Genomic DNA, 25,380 nt, shown 5'->3' on the forward strand with positions numbered 1-25,380 from the left:
CCAATAGAGAGATCAGCAGATTGCACACCAATAGAGAGATCGGCAGATTGTACAATAATAGAGAGATCAGCAGATTGTACACTGATAGAGAGATCGGCAGATTGTACACTGATAGAGAGATCGGCAGATTGTACACTGATAGAGAGATCGGCAGATTGTACACTGATAGAGAGATCGGCAGATTGCACAGATAGAGAGATTGGCAGATTGCACACCAATAGAGAGATCGGCAGATTGTACACCAATAGAGAGATCGGCAGATTGTACACCAATAGAGAGATCGGCAGATTGTACACCAATAGAGAGATCGGCAGATTGTACACTGATAGAGAGATCGGCAGATTGCACAGATAGAGAGATTGGCAGATTGTACACTGATAGAGAGATCGGCAGATTGTACACCAATAGAGAGATCAGCAGATTGCACACCAATAGAGAGATCGGCAGATTGTACACCAATAGAGAGATCGGCAGATTGTACACCAATAGAGAGATCGGCAGATTGTACACCAATAGAGAGATCGGCAGATTGTACACCAATAGAGAGATCGGCAGATTGTACACCAATAGAGAGATCGGCAGATTGTACACCAATAGAGAGATCGGCAGATTGCACACCAATAGAGAGATCGGCAGATTGTACAATAATAGAGAGATCAGCAGATTGTACACTGATAGAGAGATCGGCAGATTGTACACTGATAGAGAGATCGGCAGATTGTACACTGATAGAGAGATCGGCAGATTGCACAGATAGAGAGATTGGCAGATTGCACACCAATAGAGAGATCGGCAGATTGTACACCAATAGAGAGATCAGCAGATTGCACACCAATAGAGAGATCGGCAGATTGTACACCAATAGAGAGATCAGCAGATTGCACAGATAGAGAGATTGGCAGATTGCACACCAATAGAGAGATCGGCAGATTGTACACCAATAGAGAGATCGGCAGATTGTACACCAATAGAGAGATCGGCAGATTGTACACTGATAGAGAGATCAGCAGATTGTACACTGATAGAGAGATCAGCAGATTGTACACCAATAGAGAGATCGGCAGATTGTACACCAATAGAGAGATCGGCAGATTGTACACTGATAGAGAGATCGGCAGATTGTACACTGATAGAGAGATCAGCAGATTGTACACTGATAGAGAGATCAGCAGATTGTACACCAATAGAGAGATCGGCAGATTGTACACCAATAGAGAGATCGGCAGATTGTACACTGATAGAGAGATCAGCAGATTGTACACCAATAGAGAGATCGGCAGATTGTACACCAATAGAGAGATCGGCAGATTGTACAATAATAGAGAGATCAGCAGATTGTACACTGATAGAGAGATCAGCAGATTGTACACTGATAGAGAGATCGGCAGATTGTACACTGATAGAGAGATCAGCAGATTGTACACTGATAGAGAGATCGGCAGATTGTACACTGATAGAGAGATCGGCAGATTGTACACTGATAGAGAGATCAGCAGATTGTACACTGATAGAGAGATCGGCAGATTGTACACTGATAGAGAGATCAGCAGATTGTACACTGATAGAGAGATCGGCAGATTGTACACTGATAGAGAGATCAGCAGATTGTACACTGATAGAGAGATCGGCAGATTGTACACTGATAGAGAGATCGGCAGATTGTACACTGATAGAGAGATCGGCAGATTGTACACTGATAGAGAGATCGGCAGATTGCACAGATAGAGAGATTGGCAGATTGCACACCAATAGAGAGATCGGCAGATTGTACACTGATAGAGAGATCGGCAGATTGCACAGATAGAGAGATTGGCAGATTGCACACCAATAGAGAGATCGGCAGATTGTACACCAATAGAGAGATCAGCAGATTGCACACCAATAGAGAGATCGGCAGATTGTACAATAATAGAGAGATCAGCAGATTGTACACTGATAGAGAGATCGGCAGATTGTACACCAATAGAGAGATCGGCAGATTGTACACTGATAGAGAGATCGGCAGATTGTACACTGATAGAGAGATCGGCAGATTGTACACTGATAGAGAGATCGGCAGATTGCACAGATAGAGAGATTGGCAGATTGCACACCAATAGAGAGATCGGCAGATTGTACACCAATAGAGAGATCAGCAGATTGTACACTGATAGAGAGATCGGCAGATTGTACACTGATAGAGAGATCGGCAGATTGTACACTGATAGAGAGATCGGCAGATTGCACAGATAGAGAGATTGGCAGATTGTACACTGATAGAGAGATCGGCAGATTGCACAGATAGAGAGATTGGCAGATTGTACACTGATAGAGAGATCGGCAGATTGTACACCAATAGAGAGATCAGCAGATTGCACACCAATAGAGAGATCGGCAGATTGTACACCAATAGAGAGATCGGCAGATTGTACACCAATAGAGAGATCGGCAGATTGTACACCAATAGAGAGATCGGCAGATTGTACACCAATAGAGAGATCGGCAGATTGTACACCAATAGAGAGATCGGCAGATTGTACACCAATAGAGAGATCGGCAGATTGCACACCAATAGAGAGATCGGCAGATTGCACACCAATAGAGAGATCGGCAGATTGTACACCAATAGAGAGATCGGCAGATTGTACACCAATAGAGAGATCGGCAGATTGTACACCAATAGAGAGATCGGCAGATTGTACACTGATAGAGAGATCGGCAGATTGTACACCAATAGAGAGATCGGCAGATTGTACACCAATAGAGAGATCAGCAGATTGCACACCAATAGAGAGATCGGCAGATTGTACACCAATAGAGAGATCGGCAGATTGTACACCAATAGAGAGATCGGCAGATTGTACACTGATAGAGAGATCGGCAGATTGCACAGATAGAGAGATTGGCAGATTGTACACTGATAGAGAGATCGGCAGATTGTACACCAATAGAGAGATCGGCAGATTGTACACCAATAGAGAGATCGGCAGATTGTACACCAATAGAGAGATCGGCAGATTGTACACCAATAGAGAGATCGGCAGATTGTACACTGATAGAGAGATCGGCAGATTGCACAGATAGAGAGATTGGCAGATTGTACACCAATAGAGAGATCGGCAGATTGTACACCAATAGAGAGATCGGCAGATTGTACACTGATAGAGAGATCGGCAGATTGTACACCAATAGAGAGATCGGCAGATTGTACACCAATAGAGAGATCAGCAGATTGCACACCAATAGAGAGATCGGCAGATTGTACACCAATAGAGAGATCGGCAGATTGTACACCAATAGAGAGATCGGCAGATTGTACACTGATAGAGAGATCGGCAGATTGTACACCAATAGAGAGATCAGCAGATTGCACACCAATAGAGAGATCGGCAGATTGTACACCAATAGAGAGATCGGCAGATTGTACACCAATAGAGAGATCGGCAGATTGTACACCAATAGAGAGATCGGCAGATTGTACACTGATAGAGAGATCGGCAGATTGTACACTGATAGAGAGATCGGCAGATTGTACACCAATAGAGAGATCGGCAGATTGTACACCAATAGAGAGATCGGCAGATTGTACACCAATAGAGAGATCGGCAGATTGCACACCAATAGAGAGATCGGCAGATTGTACACCAATAGAGAGATCAGCAGATTGCACACCAATAGAGAGATCGGCAGATTGTACACCAATAGAGAGATCGGCAGATTGTACACCAATAGAGAGATCGGCAGATTGTACACTGATAGAGAGATCGGCAGATTGCACAGATAGAGAGATCGGCAGATTGTACACCAATAGAGAGATCGGCAGATTGCACAGCTCAAGTCTGCAGCACTCGGTGGTCAGCAGGGAGGAGCATGTCAAGGATGCCGGGGATGGTTTTTTAAAAAAATATAATGCTGAAGTCAGGGTGCTGGATGTTCATTGGAGCCTACTGGCCCCTCCCACTAAACTCTAGAGGAAGGACCAGAAGACAGATCCAGGTGTGATGTCATCGGTGGGGGAGGAGCATTACACTTCTGTGAATGGATACTGCATGCACTAAAAGAAGACTCCATGGCTCACTGAAGAGCTCGCCCTATAACATGTGTAAATAAATATTCTGTGTGGGGCATGGCTGGGTGAGGGGTAGATGGGGATCATTCTTATCTATGAAGGGGACACGTCTACTGCTCAGCTGTTATAATCCTCCCGTAGATCCGACTGCAGTGAGACCAGAAATCATCCTGAAGATCCTGATGGGGAGCGTCCTGTATGGGGAGTACGTGACCAACCCCACCTCCAGGAAGGAGACCAGAGGGCCCCCCACCGGTAAGACAAATACCACTTCTCATCTTCTATTGGTCTGCTGGTATCTCCGGGGGCTCTGGGGAACCTTCCTCCTCTTTATGTCCATTATTGGTCACTCAGCTTGGCCTCTACAGACCGCCACAGACAGGCAGATCCGGGAGAGATCTGTGTGGGATCTGCTCTGCTTTATAATCTTCATTGTGTATAAAAACAATCCCAACTCACCCAAGTGTATGGTTGGTGTAATGTGCTCTCCTCTCCGTCCTTCTTCCTTCTCTTCTCCTTGTCTCCCTTCTCTTATCCTTTTTTTCCTTCTCTTCTTGTCTTCCTTCTCTCCTCCCTTCTTCCTTCTCTCCTCCTTGTCTTCCTTCTCTCCTCCCTTCTTCCTTCTCTCCTCCTTGTCTTCCTTCTCTCCTCCTTGTCTTCCTTCTCTTCTCCTTGTCTTCCTTCTCTTCTCCCTTCTTCCTTCTCTCCTCCTTGTCTTCCTTCTCTCCTCCCTTCTTCCTTCTCTTCTCCTTGTCTTCCTTCTCTTCTCCTTGTCTTCCTTCTCTTCTCCTTGTCCTCCTTCTCTCCCTTCTTCCTTCTCTCCTCCCTTCTTCCTTTTCTTCTCCTTGTCCTCCTTCTCTCCTCCCTTCTTCCTTCTCTCCTCCTTGTCTTCCTTCTCTCCTCCCTTCTCTTCTCCTTGTCTTCCTTCTCTTCTCCTTGTCCTCCTTCTCTCCTCCCTTCTTCCTTCTCTCCTCCCTTCTTCCTTCTCTTCTCCTTGTCTTCCTTCTCTCCTCCCTTCTTCCTTCTCTCCTCCTTGTCTTCCTTCTCTCCTCCCTTCTTCCTTCTCTTCTCCTTGTCTTCCTTCTCTTCTCCTTGTCCTCCTTCTCTCCTCCCTTCTTCCTTCTCTCCTCCCTTCTTCCTTCTCTTCTCCTTGTCTTCCTTCTCTCCTCCCTTCTTCCTTCTCATCTCCTTGTCTTCCTTCTCTCCTCCCTTCTTCCTTCTCTTCTCCTTGTCTTCCTTCTCTTCTCCTTGTCCTCCTTCTCTCCTCCCTTCTTCCTTCTCTCCTCCCTTCTTCCTTCTCTTCTCCTTGTCCTCCTTCTCTCCTCCCTTCTTGCTTCTCATCTCCTTGTCTTCCTTCTCTTCTCCTTGTCTTCCTTCTCTCCTCCCTTCTTCCTTCTCTTCTCCTTGTCTTCCTTCTCTTCTCCTTGTCCTCCTTCTCTCCTCCCTTCTTCCTTCTCTCCTCCCTTCTTCCTTCTCTTCTCCTTGTCTTCCTTCTCTTCTCCTTGTCCTCCTTCTCTCCTCCCTTCTTCCTTCTCATCTCCTTGTCTTCCTTCTCTTCTCCTTGTCTTCCTTCTCTCCTCCCTTCTTCCTTCTCTTCTCCTTGTCTTCCTTCTCTCCTCCCGTCTTCCTTCTCTCCTCCCTTCTTCCTTCTCTCCTCCCTTCTTCCTTCTCTTCTCCTTGTCTTCCTTCTCTCCTCCCTTCTTCCTTCTCTTCTCTTTGTCTTCCTTCTCTCCTCCCTTCTTCCTTCTCTTCTCCTTGTCTTCTTTCTCTTCTCCTTTTTTTCCTTCTCTTCTCCTTGTCTCCCTTATTATCTCCTTGTCTTCATTGTTTATAAAAATAATCCCAACTCACCCAAGTGTATGGTTGGTGTAATGTGCTCTCATCCCTTCTTCCTTCTCTTCTCCTTGTTTTCCTTCTCTTCTCCTTGTCTTTCTTCTCTCCTTCATTCTCTTCTCCTTTTCTTTCTCTTCTCATTGTCTCCCTTCTCTTCTCCTTGTTTTCCTTTTTTTCTCCTTGTCTTCTTTCTCTTCTCCTTGTCTTCTTTATTTTCTCCTTGTCTCCCTTCTCTTCTCCTTGTCTCCCTTCTCTTCTCCTTGTCTCCCTTCTCTTCTCGTTGTCTCCCCTCTCTTTTCATTGTCTCTCTTCTCCTCTCCTTGTCTCCCTTCTCTCCTCCCTTCTTCTTTTTTTTCTCCTTGTCTTTCTTCACGTCTCCTTGTTTTCCTTCTCTCCTCTTGTCTTCATTCTCTTCTCCTTGACTCCCTTTCCTTCTCTTGTCTTCCTTATCTCCTCCCATCTTTCTTCTCTTCTCCTTGTCTTCATTGTGTATAAAAACAATCCCAACTTGTCCAAGTGTATGGTTGGTGTTATGTGCTCTACTCCCTTCGTCCTTCTCTTCTTCTTGTTGTCTTCTTGCTCTTCTCCTTGTCTCACTTCTCTTTTCCTTGTCTTCCTTCTCTCCTCCCTTCTTCCTTCTCTTCTCATTGTCTTCATTCTCTTCTCCTTGTCTAACTTCTCTTTTCCTTGTCTCCCTTCTCTTCTCCTTTCTACCTTCTCTTCTCCTTGTCTTCCTTCTCTTCTCCTTGTCTCCCTTCTCTCCCCTTCTTCTTTCTCATCTCCTTGTCTCCCTTCTCTTCTCCTTGTCTTCTTGCTCTTCTCCTTGTCTTCCTTCTCTTCTCCTTGTCTCATTTCTCTTCTCCTTGTCTTCATTGTGTATAAAAACAATTCCAACTCGTCCAAGTGTATGGTTGGTGTAATGTGCTCTCCTCCCTTCGTCCTTCTCTTCTCCTTGTCTTCCTTCTCTTCTCCTTGTTTTCCTTCTCGTCTCCTTGTCTTCTTTCTCTTCTCCTTGTCTCCTTGCTCTTCTCCTTGTCTTCCTTCTCTTTTCCTTGTCTTCCTTCTCTACTCCCTTCTTCCTTCTCTTCTTATTGTCTTTTTTCTCTTCTCCTTGTCTTCATTTTCTTCTCCTTGTCTTCTTTCTCTTCTCCTTGTCTCCCTTCTCTTCTTGTCTTCCTTCTCTTCTCCTTGTCTTCCTTCTCTTCTCCTTGTCTTCTTTCTCTTCTCCTTGTCTTCTTGTTCTTCTCCTTGTCTTCCTTCTCTTCTCCTTGTCTCACTTCTCTTTTCCTTGTCTTCCTTCTCTCCTCCCTTCTTCCATCTCTTATCCTTGTCTCTCTTCTCTTCTCCTTGTCTCTCTTCTCTTCTCCTTGTCTCCCTTCTCTTCTCCTTGTCTCCCTTCTCTTCTTGTCTTCCTTCTCTTCTCCTTGTCTTCCTTCTCTTCTCCTTGTCTTCCTTCTCTTCTCCTTGTCTTCTTTCTCTTCTCCTTGTCTTCTTGCTCTTCTCCTTGTCTTCTTGCTCTTCTCCTTGTCTTCTTGCTCTTCTTGTCTTCCTTCTCTTCTCCTTGTCTCACTTCTCTTTTCCTTGTCTTCCTTCTCTCCTCCCTTCTTCCATCTCTTATCCTTGTCTCTCTTCTCTTCTCCTTGTCTCTCTTCTCTTCTCCTTGTTTTCCTTCTCTCCTCTTGTCTTCCTCCTCTTCTCCTTGTCTTCATTGTGTATAAAAACAATCCCAACTCGCCCAAGTGCATGGTTGGTGTAATGTGCTCTCCTCCTCCTCTCCGTCCTTCTTCCTTCTCTTCTCCTTGTCTCCCTTCTCTTCTCCTTGTCTTCCTTCTCTCCTCCCTTCTTCCTTCTCTTCTTCTTGTCTTCCTTCTCTTCTCCTTGTCTTCCTTCTCTCCTTCCTTCTCTTCTCCATTTCTTCTTTCTCTTCTCATTGTCTCCCTTCTCTTCTCTTTGTTTTCCTTCTCTTCTCTGTCTTCTTTCTCTTCTCCTTGTCTCTCTTCACTTCTCCCTGTCTCCCTTCTCTTCTCCCTTCTTCCTTATCTTCTCCTTGTCTCCTTTCTCTTCTCCTTGTCTCCCTTCTCTTCTCCTTATCTCTCTTCTCTTCTTGTCTCTCTTCTCTTCTTGTCTCTCTTCTCTTCTTGTCTCTCTTCTCTTCTTGTCTCCCTTCTCTTCTCCTTGTTTTCCTTCTCGTCTCCTTGTCTTCTTTCTCTTCTCCTTGTCTCCTTGCTCTTCTCCTTGTCTTCCTTCTCTTTTCCTTGTCTTCCTTCTCTACTCCTTGTCTCCCTTCTCTCCTTCCTTCTCTTCTCCGTTTCTTCTTTCTCTTCTCATTGTCTCCCTTCTCTTCTCTTTGTTTTCCTTCTCTTCTCCTTGTCTTCTTTCTCTTCTCCTTGTCTCCCTTCTCTTCTCCTTGTCTCTCTTCACTTCTCCCTGTCTCCCTTCTCTTCTCCCTTCTTCTTTATATTCTCCTTGTCTCCTTTCTCTTCTCCTTGTCTCTCTTCTCTTCTCCTTATCTCTCTTCTCTTCTTGTCTCCCTTCTCTTCTCCTTGTCTTCCTTCTCTCCTCCCTTCTTCTTTATCTTCTCCTTGTCTTCTTTCTCTTCTCCTTGTCTCCCTTCTCTTCTCTTGTCTCCCCTCTCTCCTCCCATATTTATTCTCTCCTCCTTATCATCCTTCTCCCCTTATCGTCCTTATCATCCTTCTCTTCTCTTGTCTTCCTTCCTTCTCTTCTACTTGTTTTCCTTGTCTTCCTTCTCTCCTCCCTTCTTCCTTCTCTTCTGCTTGTTTTCCTTCTCTCCCCATTGTCTCTCTTCTCTTCTCCTTGTCTCTCTTCTCTTCTCCTTGTCTCTCTTCTCTTCTCCTTGTCTCTCTTCTCTTCTCCTTGTTTTCATTCTCTCCTCCTTGTCTCTCTTCTCTTCTCCTTTTCTCCTTTCTCTCCTCCTTGTCTCTCTTCTCTTCTCCATGTCTCTCTTCTCTTTTCCTTGTCTCCCTTCTCTTCTCCTTGTCTTCCTTCTGTTCTCCTTGTCTCCCTTCTTTTCTCCTTGTCTCCCTTCTCTTCTTGTCTCCCTTCTTTTCTCCTTGTCTCTCTTCTCTTCTTCTTGTCTCTCTTCTCTTCTCCTTGTCTTCCTTCTTTTCTCCTTTTCTGCCTTCTTTTCTCCTTGTCTCTCTTCTTCTTGTCTCTCTTCTCTTCTCCTTGTCTCTCTTCTCTTCTCCTTGTCTTCCTTCTCTTCTCCTTGTCTTCTTTCTTTTCTCCTTGTCTTCCTTCTCTTCTCCTTGTCTCTCTTCTCTTCTCATTGTCTTCCTTCTCTTCTCCTTGTCTCCTTTCTTTTATCCTTGTCTTCATTGTGTATAAAAATAATCCCAACTCACCCAAGTGTATGGTTGGAGTAATGTGCTCTCATCCCTTCATCCTTCTCTTCTCCTTGTCTTTCTTCTCTTCTTCTTGTCTTCCTTCTCTCCTCCCTTCTTCCTTCTCTTATCCTTGTCATCCTTCTCTTCTCCTGGTTTTCCTTCTCTTCTCCTTGTCTTCCTTCTCTTCTCCTTTTCTTCCTTCTCTCCTCCTTCTCTTCTCACATCTGTCATTTTCTCCTCTTGTCTTCATTCTCTTCTCCCATTTTCTTCTCTTTTCTTATCTTTCTACTTTTCTTTGTCTTACTTCTCTTCTCCTTGTCTTCGTTCCTTCTCTTCTCTTGTCTCCCCTCTCTCCTCCCATCTTTCTTCTCTCCTCTTGTCTTTCTTCTCTCCTCCTTATCATCCTTCTCCCCTCTTGCCTTCTCTCCTCCCTTCTTCCTTATCTTCTCCTTATCATCCTTCTCTTCTCCTTATCATCCTTCTCTTCTCCTTGTCTTCCTTCTCTTCTCCTTGTCTTCCTTCTCTTCTCCTTGTCTTCCTTCTCTTCTCCTTGTCTTCCTTCTCTTCTCCTTGTCTTCCTTCTCTACTCCCTTCTTCCTTCTCTTCTTATTGTCTTCCTTCTCTTTTCCTTGTCTTCCTGCTCTGCTCTTTGTTTTCCTTCTTTTCTCCTTATCATTCTTCTCTTCTCTTGTCTTCCTTCCTTCTCTCCTCCTCGTCTTCCTAGGATGTCACCAATTATGGTTAGCAGGCACCCAAAGCTTGCAATGGCTATATATATATATATATATATATATATATATATATATATATATATATATATATATATATATATATATATAGGTGTGTGTGTATATATATATATATATATATAGAACCTGTTGGGGCACCATTGCACTGCAGCACAGGCATCCTGCTGAGAAATAAATGGAAACATTGGAATGATAGAGATCTGAGCATTGGGAGAAAAGGGGTCCCTGCTTCATCTGAGGTCTTCACGGGGGAACGTACTGAGGTGGGGCAGGGATTTGAAAACTTTTGGGCAGGTTAAAACTTTTTGTGGGGCTTAAACTTATACATTTAAGTCATACAGATTGTTAGGGTCACTTTCCGTATTTATAATCTAACTATATATTTTTTTTCTCTTGGTTTTCACAGAAAAAACTTCGCTGCAGTCTCTGGTCGGCATCGGGACTCGCGCGGCGCAAAACGCTACCGAGAAACCCAAAGAAGTTAGGATTCAAAATATGCAAATCCAATCCAAGTCCACCCTGGACATCCTCACTGATTTCACCTTACAGCTGCACGGTCTAAAAATGGGAGAGCCTTGTAACCAGAGCATTACTGCGGAGAATGTCTCAGAGGAGTGCCATGAACCAACTAAGCCCTGTAAGGCAATGAAGCGTGCTGGCCCAGCTGTGAAGCGTAAGCCAGTGGCGTGCAGCGAACCAACGGTCAGCCCTCAACCAGTGGTGTGCCCTCAGCCAATGGAGCGCAGTGAAGTAACTATCAACCCTCAACCAGTGGTGTGCCCTCAGCCAATGGAGCACAGTGAAGTAGCTATCAACCCTCAACCAGTGGTGTGCCCTCAACCAATGGAGAGCAGTGAAGTAACTATCAACCCTCAACCAGTGGGGTGCCTTCAATCAATGGGGTGCAGTGAGCCACCTGTAAGTCCATGCTGTGAGCCAATGGAGTGCAGTGAACCTCCTGTAAGTCCCTGCCCACAGACAGTGATGCTAAGTAAGCCAACTGAAGGAATAAGTCCCTGCCCTCAGCCAGTGGCATTAATTGAGTCGTCTGTGTGCCCTCAGCCAATGGAGTGCAGTGAGCTGCCTATAAGTCCATGCTGTGAGCCAATGGAGTGCAGTGAACCTCCTGTAAGTCCCTGCCTTCAGCCAGTGGTGCTAAGTAAGCCAACTGATGGAATAAGTCCCTGCCTTCAGCCAGTGGTGTTAATTGAGCAGACTGTGTGCCCTCAGCCAGTGGAGTGCAGTGAGCCAGCAGTGTGCACTCAGCTGCCAGAGTGCAGTGAGCCGGATACATGCCATAAACCAGTGGCGTGCCATGCGTCAGTTGTATGCCCCACGCAAGCTGAGACCAGTAAGGGAGAGGAGCTCCACAAGCCCATGGAAAGTAGTGAGCCAGCCAAGTGCAACAATCAAGCTGAATGCCCACCACCAGAACATCCTGAGTTGGAAGGGCACCACGAGCTAGGGAAGAGCCCAGAGCCAAAAGACTCCCCCGAAACTAAAGACGCCAACAAACCCATCACAGAGGAACCAGACTCCGGAGAAAAACTCTATATCTGCGCCAGTTGTGGTGAAACTTTTGACGTGTGGAAATTTCTGGTTCGCCATTTCATCATTCATGGCGGGATGAAACCTTACAAGTGCCCAGACTGTGACAAATCCTTTACTTACCCATCTAAGCTGGTCACCCACCGGAAAACTCACACCAAGCCCAAGTCTTACTCATGCGCCAACTGCAACAAGCACTTCACTCACCAATCCAACCTTCTCGTCCACCAGAAGACTCACTGTGGACAGAAGCCACACGTCTGCCAGGACTGTGGAAAGTCCTTCTTGTATCCCTCTAAGCTGCTCACTCACCAGAAAACACATTCTGGAAATAAACCTCACCATTGCCCCGACTGCGGTAAAAGCTTTATCTACCGGTGCATGCTCCTCGCGCATCAGGAATCTCACAATGGCCAGAAACCTTTCCAGTGCTCGGTGTGCGAAAAAGGCTTCCCTCGGAAATCCTCTCTGATTATTCACATGCGGAGGCACACCGGAGAACGCCCCTACCAATGTCACATTTGCAGTAGGGGCTTTGTTGAACATGCCAAGCTTCGGAGGCACATCAGAGTTCACACCGGAGAGAAACCCTTCCAGTGCTCCATCTGCGGCAAGAGGTTCAATGACTCTTCTACTCTGAACCGCCACAAGCGAATGCACTTTCCATTGACGGATAACAAACAAGACATTATAGATCCAGCTAGTCAATACGGGGACAATTATGGTGAGCTCAGTTCTTTGGACACCACTCAACACATGGAACCTCTGGGTGAACCAAGGTTGACATATTCACATATTGCTCAACCGATAAAATCTGAGCCTGAAGACTTGATGGACATTCGTTCGTGGCAGGAACCCCACACGGGGCACCAACTTAAAAGTTTAGAGCTGTGCCAGCATCCGAAGCCCCGGAACGAACACCATCTGAAATATTCTGAACCCTGGCAATACTCAGAATCCCAAAATAAAAGACAGGCGAATTATTCAGACTTCCATCAACAACTGGAACCCCAAAATAAACGACAGGTGGAACATTCAGAACCCTGGCAACACCTGGAACCCCTAAATAAACGACAGGTGGAGCATTCAGACCTCCATCAATATCTGGAACCCCAAAATGAGTACCCGCTAAGATTTTCACACCCAAAAAGTAAGAATGAAAAGGTATTCGTCTATGACGAACGCATGAAATCATCGCAACACTTGGAACCCCAAATGGAGCGACAGATGGAATATTCGGTCTTCCATCAACATCTGGAACCTCAAAATAAGCACTCACTAAGATTTTCAGACTATGGTCAACCCATAATTACTGAAAATAAAGGAGTATTCGTCTATGACAAACCTGTGAAATCATTGCAATATCCAGAACCCCGAATAGAACACCAGGTGAAATATTCAGACCTCCATCAACATCTGAAACCCCAAAATGAGCACCCGCTAAGAAATTCAGACCTTGGCCCGTACACAAGAACTGAGAACGAAAGGGCAATTGTCTATGATAAACACATGAAATCAGCACAACCTCCAAAGCCCCTTACTGACCCACAGGTGACACGTTCAGACCTCCGTCAACAACTAGAACACCGAAATGAACCACAGGGGACACGATCAGACCTCCGTCAACAACTAGAACACCGAAATGAACCACAGGGGACACGATCAGACCTCCGTCAACAACTAGAACACCGAAATGAACCACAGGTGAAACAGTCAGATCTTTTTCCATATCCGGAGCTTCAGAATAAATGCCAGCTAAAATTTGCAGACCTCTGGCCTCGCATAAAAACTGAAAACGAAGAGGTATTAGTCTACCAGAAACCCGTGAAATCAGTGCAACATCTGGAACCCATAAATGAACAACAGGTGAAACTTTCAGACCTCCGTCAACATCTGGAACCCCGACATGAAGAACAGATGAAACATTCAGACCTCCATCAACATCCAGTACCCCAGAAAGAACCCCATCTGAAGTTTTCAGACCTTGGCCCGCACATAAAAAAAGAGAACGAAGAGGCATTAATCTATGACAAACGCCTAAAATCACAGAAACATCCGGAATCCCGAAATGAACAACAGGGGAAGCATTCGGACCTCCTTCAACACCTGGAACCCCAGAAAAAACACCAGCTAAAATGTTCAGACCTTGGTCCTCATGTAAAAACTGAGAACAAAGAGGTATTGGTCTACGACAAACATATGAAGTCACAGCAACATACAGAACCCCAAAATGAAAAACAGGTGAAACATTCAGACCTCCGTCAACATCTGGAACCTCGACTTGAACGGCAAATAAAACATTCAGATCCCCGTCAACATCTGGAACCCCAAAATGAAAAAAATGTACCACAGCCTGTCCTCTTTCAACATCCAGAACCCCAGAATAAGCACCATTTGAAATTTTCAGACTTGGCTCCTCACGTAAAAACTGAGAATGAAGAGGTATTAGTCTACGACAAACACATGAAATCACAGAAACATCCAGAACCCCGAAATGAACAGGTGAAACATTCAAATCTCCATCAACATCTGGAACCCCAGAAAGAACACCAGCTGAAATGTTCAGACCTCAGTCCGCACATAAAAACTGAGAATGAAGAGGTATTGGCTTGTGACAAACATGTGAAATCACAGCAGCATCCGGAACCCCGACATGAACAACAGATTAAACATTCAGAACATCTGGAACCCCAACATGAAAAAAATGTGCCACATTCTGTCCTCTATCAACGGCTGGAACCCCAGAATAAACACCTGACATTTTCAGACTTCACTCGACACATAAAAACTGAGAATGAAGAGGTACTGGTCTACGACAAACATGTAAAATCGCAGCAACGTCTGGACCCTCGAAATGAACATCAGGCGAAACATTCAGACCTTGGTCAATATCTGGAACCTCAACCTGAACGACAGATAAAACATTCAGATCCCCGCCAACAACTGGGACCCCAAAATGAAAAGAATGTGCAATATTCTGTTCTCTTTCAGCATCCGGAACCCCAGAATAAACACCATTTGAAATTTTCAGACCTTGGTCCACACAAAAAAACTAAGAATGAAGAGTTATTGGTCTACGACAAACAAGTGAAATCACAGCAACATCTGGAACCCCAAAATGAACAACAGGTGAAGCATTCAGATCTCCATCTTCCGAAACCTCAAAATGAACGTCAGGTGAAACATTCAGTATTCTGTCAAAACCCAGAACCCCAGAATGAACATCAACTGAAATTTCCAAACCTTGGTCCACACAAAAAAACTAAGAATGAAGAGTTATTGGTCTACGACAAACAAGTGAAATCACAGCAACATCTGGAACCCCGAAATGAACAACAGGTGAAACATTCAGATCTCCATCTTCCGAAACCTCAAAATGAACGTCAGGTGACACATTCAGTATTCTGTCAAAACCCAGAACCCCAACTGAAATTTCCAGACCTTGGACCACACATAAAAACTGAGAATAAAGAGGTATTAATCGATAACAAACACCTGAAATCACAGCAACACCTGGAACCCCATAATCCACAAGTGAAACTTTCAGACCTCCATCAATCCTTGAAGCACCAGAATGAACACCAGCTGAAGTTTCCAGACCTTGGTCCAAACATAAAAACTGAGAATAAAGAGGTAGTAGTCTACGACAAACACCTGGAATCACAGCCACGTTCCTGTAAGGAACAGCCAGTGAAATATTCAGACCTCCTTCAACATCAAGAACCCCAAAATGAACACCAACGAAAATTTTCAGACTTTGCTCCACAAGTAAAAACTCAGAACGAAAAGGTATTGGTCCAAGACAAACAAGTGAAATCACAGCAACATCCGGAACCCCAAAATGAGCGACAGGTGAAACATTCAAATCCCCGTCAACATCTGGAACCCCGAAATGAAAACAATGTGCCATATTCTGTCTTCTTTCAAAATCTGGAACCCCAGAATAAACACAATTTGAAATTTTTTGACTTTGCTCCACAAATTAAAACTGAGAATGAAGAGGTATTAGTCGATGACAAACATGTGAATTCACAGCAACATCCAGAACCCCGTAATCAACAAGTGAAACTCTCAGACCTCCGTCAACCTCTGAAGCACCAGACTGAACAACTAAAATCACAGCCACGTCCGGAACCCTCTAAGGAACAGCCAGTGAAACGTTCAGACCTCCTCCAACATCGAGAACCTCATAATGAGCACCAGCTGAAGTTCTCTGGCCTCGCTCCACAAATAAAAACTGAGAATGAAGAGGTATCAGTCTATGACAAGCACCTGAAATCACAGCCACGTCCGGAACCCCGTAAGGAACAGCCAGTGAAACGTTCAGACCTCCTCCAACATCGAGAACCTCATAATGAGCACCAGCTGAAGTTCTCTGGTCTCGCTCCACAAATAAAAACTGAGAATGAAGAGGTATCAGTCCACGAAAAACACCTGAAATCACAGCCACGTCCGGAACCCCGTAAGGAACAGCCAGTGAAACGTTCAGACCACCTCCAACATCGAGAACCCCAGAATAAAAACAAGTTGAGATTTTCAGACCTCGCTCCACAAATAAAAACTGAGAATAAAGAGGTACCGGTCTACGACAAACACATGACATCAGGGCAGGAACACCTACTGAAGTCTCCAGGTGGCTTCCAATGCTTTGAGACTGAAGATGAAATTGTGATTAAATACCCAGGAAGAAGCCTGCGCATGAACACTCAGCCAAAGGAGGAAGTGTTGAAGTGGTCAGTCAACAGCCAAAAAGTGGAAAACGAAAAGCAACTTGTGCTGGAATGTCCGGGACCCACTCAACACGTACAGCCACAAACGTGGACAGTCGACAACCTACAGATGAGAGTTCAGGGGGAACCCACGTTGAGATGTTCCGATAAACCTCCGGAACCATGTAACGATCAGGTACTGAAGTGGACTGTCGACAACCAGCGAGTGGAAACCTTGAACGAACACATGCTGAAACGATCGCAAACAGAAACTCAGACTGAATGCCGGTTGAAGTGCTTAGACTGCGGGGTGGTCTGTCCGTCCCTGTCGCAGTTCATAAACCACAGACGCATCCATAGAATCAAGAAGACGAGACTGTCCAACCTTGATGTCCAGTCACCGTTGCTGGTCCCTATGGCCGAGAAACCGAGTGAGCCCAGCAGCATGTGCCGGGACCTCGTACTAAAAAACTTGGCCCTTATCACAACTAAAAGCTCAAATAGTGTCAATGATTTTACCATGAGTGAGAATGGAGGCAAGGTGGTGGTTAATCGCCAGGCCTTTCCACACGTAACCCCCATAGCAAATACAATGAATACACAAGTTGGAAGTGAAATTGAAGTGATTCAACTTGAATAGTTCTATATACTGTGTAAATGTTACAACTGATAGCAAACTGGGTGACTGTAAGGAGAACATCAGACATTTAGGGCCTCTCCTTACAATGGTCATGAAGACATCTAAAGTCCAGTGTGATATCTCTGTGTTGGAGAGCGACGCTTCTTCCACTATAAGTAAACCTAATGTGGAGAGTGACGCTTCTTCCACTATAAGTAAACCTAATGTAAATTCTCTGTATAGAAATATCCTATTATACTGTTGGTGGTGGAACATTGGTGTCTTGCTGTTTACTATTCTCAACACATTTTGGTATTGCTAAGCAATATACTGGTTGGAGCAAGTGGTCCGTTCTAAAGTCTGGCCTGAGGTTGATTTTTCGAGGCAGCCAGTGAGACCGCTAGTACAAAGGTGTAGAGCACTCATCTTTGCGTGTCTTTTGTTACTTGGGGAATAAGCCAACTGGCTGACTCGTCTTAAAGCAGCAGAGCCCTTGATGACCTTGGCTAGCTTGGAAGCCTGTTAAAATACTTATAGTAAAAGTGCTTCATTCTGACCACCATGCTGAGCCACACCCTTCATTGTGAGGAGAGCCGGCAGAGCTGAGTAACAGCCACACCCCTCATTGTGAGGAGAGCCAGTGAAGCTGAGTAACAGGCACACCCCTCATTGTGAGGACAGCCGGCAGAGTTGAGTAACAGGCACACCCCTCAGCCGGCAGAGTTGAGTAACAGGCACACCCTTCATTGTGAGGACAGCCGGCAGAGCTGAGTAACAGGCACACCCCTCATTGTGAGGACAGCCGGCAGAGCTGAGTAATGGCCACACCCCTCATTGTGAGGAGAGCCGGCAGAGCTGAGTAACAGGCACACCCTTCATTGTGAGGAAAGCCGGCAGAGCTGAGTAACAGCCACACCCCTCATTGTGAGGAGAGCCAGCAGAGCTGAGTAACAGCCACACCCCTCATTGTGAGGAGAGCCAGTGAAGCTGAGTAACAGCCACGGCCTTCATTGTGAGGACAGCCGGCAGAGCTGAGTAACAGCCACACCCCTCATTGTGAGGACAGCCGGCAGAGCTGAGTAACAGCCACACCCCTCATTGTGAGGACAGCCGGCAGAGCTGAGTAACAGCCACACCCCTCATTGTGAGGAGAGCCAGTGAAGCTGAGTAACAGGCACACCCTTCATTGTGAGGACAGCCGGCAGAGCTGAGTAACAGGCACACCCCTCAGCCGGCAGAGTTGAGTAACAGGCACACCCTTCATTGTGAGGACAGCCGGCAGAGCTGAGTAACAGCCACACCCCTCATTGTGAGGACAGCCGGCAGAGCTGAGTAACAGGCACACCCCTCATTGTGAGGACAGCCGGCAGAGCTGAGTAACAGGCACACCCCTCATTGTGAGGACAGCCGGCAGAGTTGAGTAACAGGCACACCCTTCATTGTGAGGACAGCCGGCAGAGCTGAGTAACAGCCACACCCCTCATTGTGAGGAGAGCCAGCAGAGCTGAGTAACAGCCACACCCCTCATTGTGAGGACAGCCGGCAGAGCTGAGTAACAGCCACACCCCTCATTGTGAGGACAGCCGGCAGAGCTGAGTAACAGCCACACCCCTCATTGTGAGGACAGCCGGCAGAGCTGAGTAACAGGCACACCCCTCATTGTGAGGACAGCCGGCAGAGTTGAGTAACAGGCACACCCCTCAGCCGGCAGAGTTGAGTAACAGGCACACCCTTCATTGTGAGGACAGCCGGCAGAGCTGAGTAACAGTCACACCCCTCATTGTGAGGACAGCCGGCAGAGCTGAGTAACAGCCACACCCCTCATTGTGAGGAGAGCCGGCAGAGCTGAGTAACGGCCACACCCCTCATTGTGAGGACAGCCGGCAGAGCTGAGTAACAGCCACACCCCTCATTGTGAGGACAGCCGGCAGAGTTGAGTAACAGCCACACCCCTCATTGTGAGGACAGCCGGCAGAGCTGAGTAACAGGCACACCCCTCATTGTGAGGACAGCCGGCAGAGCTGAGTAACAGCCACACCCCTCATTGTGAGGACAGCCGGCAGAGCTGAGTAACAGGCACACCCCTCATTGTGAGGACAGCCGGCAGAGCTGAGTAACAGGCACACCCTTCATTGTGAGGACAGCCGGCAGAGCTGAGTAACAGGCACACCCCTCATTGTGAGGACAGCCGGCAGAGTTGAGTAACAGGCACACCCTTCATTGTGAGGACAGCCGGCAGAGCTGAGTAACAGCCACACCCCTCTTTGTGAGGAGAGCCGGCAGAGCTGAGTAACAGCCACACCCCTCATTGTGAGGACAGCCGGCAGAGCTGAGTAACAGCCACACCCCTCATTGTGAGGAGAGCCGGCAGAGCTGAGTAACAGCCACACCCCTCATTGTGAGGACAGCCGGCAGAGCTGAGTAACAGCCACACCCCTCATTGTGAGGACAGCCGGCAGAGCTGAGTAACAGGCACACCCCTCATTGTGAGGACAGCAGGCAGAGTTGAGTAACAGCCACACCCCTCATTGTGAGGACAGCCGGCAGAGCTGAGTAACAGGCACACCCCTCATTGTGAGGACAGCCGGCAGAGCTGAGTAACAGCCACACCCCTCATTGTGAGGACAGCCGGCAGAGCTGAGTAACAGGCACACCCCTCATTGTGAGGACAGCTGGCAGAGCTGAGTAACAGCTACACCTCAGTTGCAGAGGAGCGGGTGTGTCTGACCAGGTCTATGTGAATTACTAAGTGCCCTGGGTGTTTTCTGGTTGAATGGTCATATCTAGACCCCCCCCCTAATAACTTCTGTAAGAGGAGAGTAAAAATAAGACTATGAAAATGAAGACTATTCATACAATGTCTGACTGTATCTTTATTTCTATGACTTCAGTTAAGCTTTATGCCCCTTTCACATTTCTGCAACTTGGGACTGCAAAGTCACATAACAAGTGGTACCCCACGATTTCCAATGAGTACCATTCATATTCATGACTACTTCAATGTAGTCCCTGCACTACTTTGGTCCGACTTTGATTCGACTTGAGGTCCATGGATCTCAAGATTACAGTCATTGCTTCAAGTCGCGGCAAAGCGGCACTGAAAGGGGCCTTAAGGATTTTGTGCAGGCATGCCCAAATGTACACCCAACCCTCGCTCTCGCCCTTTAGAGCATGCTTCAGCATGTAGAAAGCTTAGAAAAGCCCTTCAGGGGCATCTGCTGGAGCTCCATTCCTGTTGACGTAGAAATGCCCCCAGAACTACATCTCCAAAGAGCCCTTTTCATACACGCACTATGTGGGTGGCACTCAAAGCAGCAGTATTGTTTTGCTGGGAAATAAATATATACCTGTGGAATGGGACAGACATAAATGAAGATTGGTGGAGTTCTTTTAGCCAGTAGACATGGCTGATAAGGTGCAGGAGGCAGCCTCATTGAAATCAGTGGGAGGCTGACGGCTCCCGCAGCTAATTGCAGCAACTTACATGTAATTGCCTGCGGAGTGATCGGCTCTGGAGGCAGGCGGTCCACGTCATGGGCCGATCACTCTCAGGTAAAATTGCTTCATGAGCAATTACATGCAAGCAGTCGTGATTAGCCACGGGAGCTGTTAGCCTCCCTATTGCTTTCGGTGAGGCTGCCCCCTGCACCTAATCGCCCCCCGGGAACCCTCCATGTGGTTCCTACATGAGATCGCATGCAGCCCCATTCGCAAGTGTGAAGAGAGGGAAATGTACATGTATTGCAGAGCTGCACTAAATGTTTTTCGACATCTCTACTGTACATCGCAGTCATGGGATTGGTTATTCATAGACCATTGGGTCCAGATCCTGAAGACCCCTTGTGTGGGGCGTAAGCCAGACAAGACTGGCGGTGGATTGAGCTGGGTCTCTAGGACGGGCGGCTCTGCACCAGGTGATTGGAATGGTAAGTGTCTGTACTGCCCTCTGGCAGAGGGGCATGGTGACCATGGAATGGTGTTACCCGGCCGTGGACTTCCTTCAGTGGCTGAGGAGCATGCCCCTTTTGTTTGAATTTGGCACCATTTCGCCTATATGACTTTTCGTTTTGAGACCGTATTGCACGTGCACCATCTCTTCTCCCAGACACCCTTCAATCAGAGCACCATTTTGGGAAAGTTCCCTTCCACTCCTCCATGATGAGGTCTCCAACATCCACTAGCTCCTCGATGTGGTCATGGGGGAGGGGAAGAGGTCTCCAGTGGTGACCTGTGAAGCTCTGGTGACCTCCATGCCCAAGAGGGTGAAGGCAGTGCTGGAAAATAATGGCGGCCACACAAAATATTGACACTTTGGGCCCAATTTGGACATTTTCACTTAGGGGTGTACTCACTTTTGTTGCCAGCGGTTTCGACATTAACCCTTTCACTGCCAAGTCCGTATGCCCTATGAACCTACAAAAGGGCCTGCAGGTGGCCAGGTCAGTATGTGGTATGGACCTCCTTTCTTTCTCTCCTATAAGCTTAGGGTCACTTCAATGACCACAAGATTATATCAGAGCCCCCTTGTACTCACCCCTCCATGGAGACAATCCTCACCCCTCCATGGTGACGGCCCCCTTGTACTCACCCCTCCATGGAGACAATCCTCACCCCTCCATGGTGACGGCCCCCTTGTACTCACCCCTCCATGGAGACAATCCTCCCCCCACACTCACCCCTCCATGGTGACGGCCACCCTGCACTCACCCCTCCATGGTGACGGCCCCCTTGCACTCACCCGTCCATGGAGACAGTCCTCCCCCCGCACTCATCCCTCCATGGTGACGGCCAACCCTGCACTCACCCCTCCATGGTGACGGCCCCCCCTGGACTCACCCCTCCATGGTGACGGCCCCCTTGCACTCACCCCTCCATGGAGACAGTCCTCCCCCCGCACTCACCCCTCCATGGTGACGGCCCCCTTGTACTCACCCCTCCATGGAGACAGTCCTCCCCCCACACTCACCCCTCCATGGTGACGGCCACCCTGCACTCACCCCTCCATGGTGACGGCCACCCCCTGCACTCACCCCTCCATGGTGACGGCCCCCTTGCACTCACCCCTCCATGGTGACGCCCCTCCCCTGCACTCACCCCCCCATGGTGACATTCCCAACCCTGCACTCACTCCTCCATGGAGACAGTCCTCCCCCTGCACTCACTCCTCCATGGTGACGGCCCCCCCTGCACTCACTCCTCCATGGAGACAGTCCTCCCCCCGCACTCACCCCTCCATGGTGACGCCCCTCCCCTGCACTCACCCCCCCATGGTGACATTCCCACCCCTGCACTCACTCCTCCATGGAGACAGTCCTCCCCCTGCACTCACTCCTCCATGGAGACAGTCCTCCCCCTGCACTCACTCCTCCATGGAGACAGTCCTCCCCCGCACTCACTCCTCCATGGTGACGCCCCTCCCCTGCACTCACCCCCCCCCATGGTGACATTCCCACCCCTGCACTCACTCCTCCATGGAGACAGTCCTCCCCCTGCACTCACTCCTCCATGGAGACAGTCCTCCCCCTGCACTCACCCCTCCATGGTGACGGCCAACCCTGCACTCACCCCTCCATGGTGACGGCCCCCCCTGGACTCACCCCTCCATGGTGACGGCCCCCTTGCACTCACCCCTCCATGGAGACAGTCCTCCCCCCGCACTCACCCCTCCATGGTGACGGCCCCCTTGTACTCACCCCTCCATGGAGACAGTCCTCCCCCCACACTCACCCCTCCATGGTGACGGCCACCCTGCACTCACCCCTCCATGGTGAGGGCCACCCCCTGCACTCACCCCTCCATGGTGACGGCCCCCTTGCACTCACCCCTCCATGGTGACGCCCCTCCCCTGCACTCACCCCCCCATGGTGACATTCCCAACCCTGCACTCACTCCTCCATGGAGACAGTCCTCCCCCTGCACTCACTCCTCCATGGAGACAGTCCTCCCCCTGCACTCACTCCTCCATGGTGACGCCCCCCTGCACTCACCCCTCCATGGTGACGGCCACCCCCTGCACTCACCCCCCCATCGTGACGGCCCCCTTGCATTAATGCCTCCATGGTGACGGCCCCCCCTGCACTCACCCCTCCATGGTGACGGCCACCCCCTGCACTCACCCCTCCATGGAGACAGTCCTCCCCCCGCACTCATCCCTCCATGGTGACGGCCAACCCTGCACTCACCCCTCCATGGTGACGGCCCCCCCTGGACTCACCCCTCCATGGTGACGGCCCCCTTGCACTCACCCCTCCATGGAGACAGTCCTCCCCCCGCACTCACCCCTCCATGGTGACGGCCCCCTTGTACTCACCCCTCCATGGAGACAGTCCTCCCCCCACACTCACCCCTCCATGGTGACGGCCACCCTGCACTCACCCCTCCATGGTGACGGCCACCCCCTGCACTCACCCCTCCATGGTGACGGCCCCCTTGCACTCACCCCTCCATGGTGACGCCCCTCCCCTGCACTCACCCCCCCATGGTGACATTCCCAACCCTGCACTCACTCCTCCATGGAGACAGTCCTCCCCCTGCACTCACTCCTCCATGGTGACGGCCCCCCCTGCACTCACTCCTCCATGGAGACAGTCCTCCCCCCGCACTCACCCCTCCATGGTGACGCCCCTCCCCTGCACTCACCCCCCCATGGTGACATTCCCACCCCTGCACTCACTCCTCCATGGAGACAGTCCTCCCCCTGCACTCACTCCTCCATGGAGACAGTCCTCCCCCTGCACTCACTCCTCCATGGAGACAGTCCTCCCCCGCACTCACTCCTCCATGGTGACGCCCCTCCCCTGCACTCACCCCCCCCCATGGTGACATTCCCACCCCTGCACTCACTCCTCCATGGAGACAGTCCTCCCCCTGCACTCACTCCTCCATGGAGACAGTCCTCCCCCTGCACTCACCCCTCCATGGTGACGGCCAACCCTGCACTCACCCCTCCATGGTGACGGCCCCCCCTGGACTCACCCCTCCATGGTGACGGCCCCCTTGCACTCACCCCTCCATGGAGACAGTCCTCCCCCCGCACTCACCCCTCCATGGTGACGGCCCCCTTGTACTCACCCCTCCATGGAGACAGTCCTCCCCCCACACTCACCCCTCCATGGTGACGGCCACCCTGCACTCACCCCTCCATGGTGAGGGCCACCCCCTGCACTCACCCCTCCATGGTGACGGCCCCCTTGCACTCACCCCTCCATGGTGACGCCCCTCCCCTGCACTCACCCCCCCATGGTGACATTCCCAACCCTGCACTCACTCCTCCATGGAGACAGTCCTCCCCCTGCACTCACTCCTCCATGGAGACAGTCCTCCCCCTGCACTCACTCCTCCATGGTGACGCCCCCCTGCACTCACCCCTCCATGGTGACGGCCACCCCCTGCACTCACCCCCCCATCGTGACGGCCCCCTTGCATTAATGCCTCCATGGTGACGGCCCCCCCTGCACTCACCCCTCCATGGTGACGGCCACCCCCTGCACTCACCCCTCCATGGAGACAGTCCTCCCCCCGCACTCACCCCTCCATGGTGACGGCCCCCTTGTACTCACCCCTCCATGGAGACAGTCCTCCCCCCACACTCACCCCTCCATGGTGACGGCCACCCCCTGCACTCACCCCTCCATGGTGACGGCCCCCCCGCACTCACCCCTCCATGGTGACGCCCCTCCCCTGCACTCACCCCCCTCATGGTGACATTCCCAACCCTGCACTCACTCCTCCATGGAGACAGTCCTCCCCCTGCACTCACTCCTCCATGGTGACGGCCCCCCCTGCACTCACTCCTCCATGGAGACAGTCCTCCCCCTGCACTCACTCCTCCATGGAGACAGTCCTCCCCCCGCACTCACTCCTCCATGGTGACGCCCCTCCCCTGCACTCACCCCCCCCCCCCCCATGGTGACATTCCCACCCCTGCACTCACTCCTCCATGGAGACAGTCCTCCCCCTGCACTCACTCCTCCATGGAGACAGTCCTCCCCCTGCACTCACTCCTCCATGGTGACGCCCCCCCTGCACTCACCCCTCCATGGTGACGGCCACCCCCTGCACTCACCCCCCCATCGTGACGGCCCCCTTGCACTCATGCCTCCATGGTGACGGCCCCCCCTGCACTCACCCCTCCATGGTGACGGCCCCCATGCACTCACCCCTCCATGGTGACGGCCACCCCCTGCACTCATCCCTCCATGGTGACGGCCCCCTTGCACTCACCCCTCCATGGTGACTGCCCCCCCTGCACTCACTCCTCCATGGAGACAGTCCTCCCCCCACACTCACCCCTCCATGGTGACGCCCCTCCCGTGCACTCACCCCTCCATGGTGACGCCCCCCCTGCACTCACCCCTCCATGGTGACGGCTGCCCCTTGCACTCACCCCTCCATGGTGATGGCCCCCTTGCACTCACCCCTCCATGGTGACTGCCCCCCCTGCACTCACTCCTCCATGGAGACAGTCCTCCCCCCGCACTCACCCCTCCATGGTGATGCACCTCCCCTGCACTCACCCCTCCATGGT

The 25,380-nt window shown here is 49.7% G+C and overlaps 2 protein-coding genes across 4 annotated transcripts in view; one reads left to right on the forward strand and one right to left on the reverse strand.

Annotated features, from left to right (window-relative positions):
• LOC143997823 (uncharacterized) overlaps nucleotides 1-17,126 on the forward strand; it is a 45,371-nt gene extending 28,245 nt beyond the window's left edge. For 2 of the 3 annotated variants that reach the window (XM_077493643.1, XM_077493644.1), the window contains exons 3-4: nucleotides 4,190-4,303; nucleotides 10,384-17,126. In XM_077493643.1, the coding sequence (XP_077349769.1) occupies nucleotides 4,190-4,303; nucleotides 10,384-16,874 (6,605 nt within the window). In that variant the 3' untranslated portion in view covers nucleotides 16,875-17,126. The remainder of the gene's footprint in view (nucleotides 1-4,189; nucleotides 4,304-10,383) is intronic. The other variant, XM_077493642.1, reaches the window with a different exon arrangement.
• LOC143997886 (uncharacterized) lies at nucleotides 6,970-8,679 on the reverse strand. The gene is made up of 3 exons (XM_077493712.1): nucleotides 8,611-8,679; nucleotides 8,452-8,511; nucleotides 6,970-7,482 (listed from the first exon to the last, which is right to left on the reverse strand). The coding sequence occupies exons 1-3, from the start codon at nucleotides 8,677-8,679 to the stop codon at nucleotides 6,970-6,972; spliced, it is 642 nt and encodes a 213-aa protein (XP_077349838.1).
• Nucleotides 17,127-25,380: the final 8,254 nt, after the last annotated feature.

This window comes from Lithobates pipiens, unplaced genomic scaffold (assembly GCF_037356315.1).
Source record: "Lithobates pipiens isolate NorthernLeopardFrog02 unplaced genomic scaffold, aLitPip1_a1.2 Scaffold_19, whole genome shotgun sequence".
In the NCBI taxonomy this organism is placed as follows: Eukaryota; Metazoa; Chordata; class Amphibia; order Anura; family Ranidae; genus Lithobates; species Lithobates pipiens.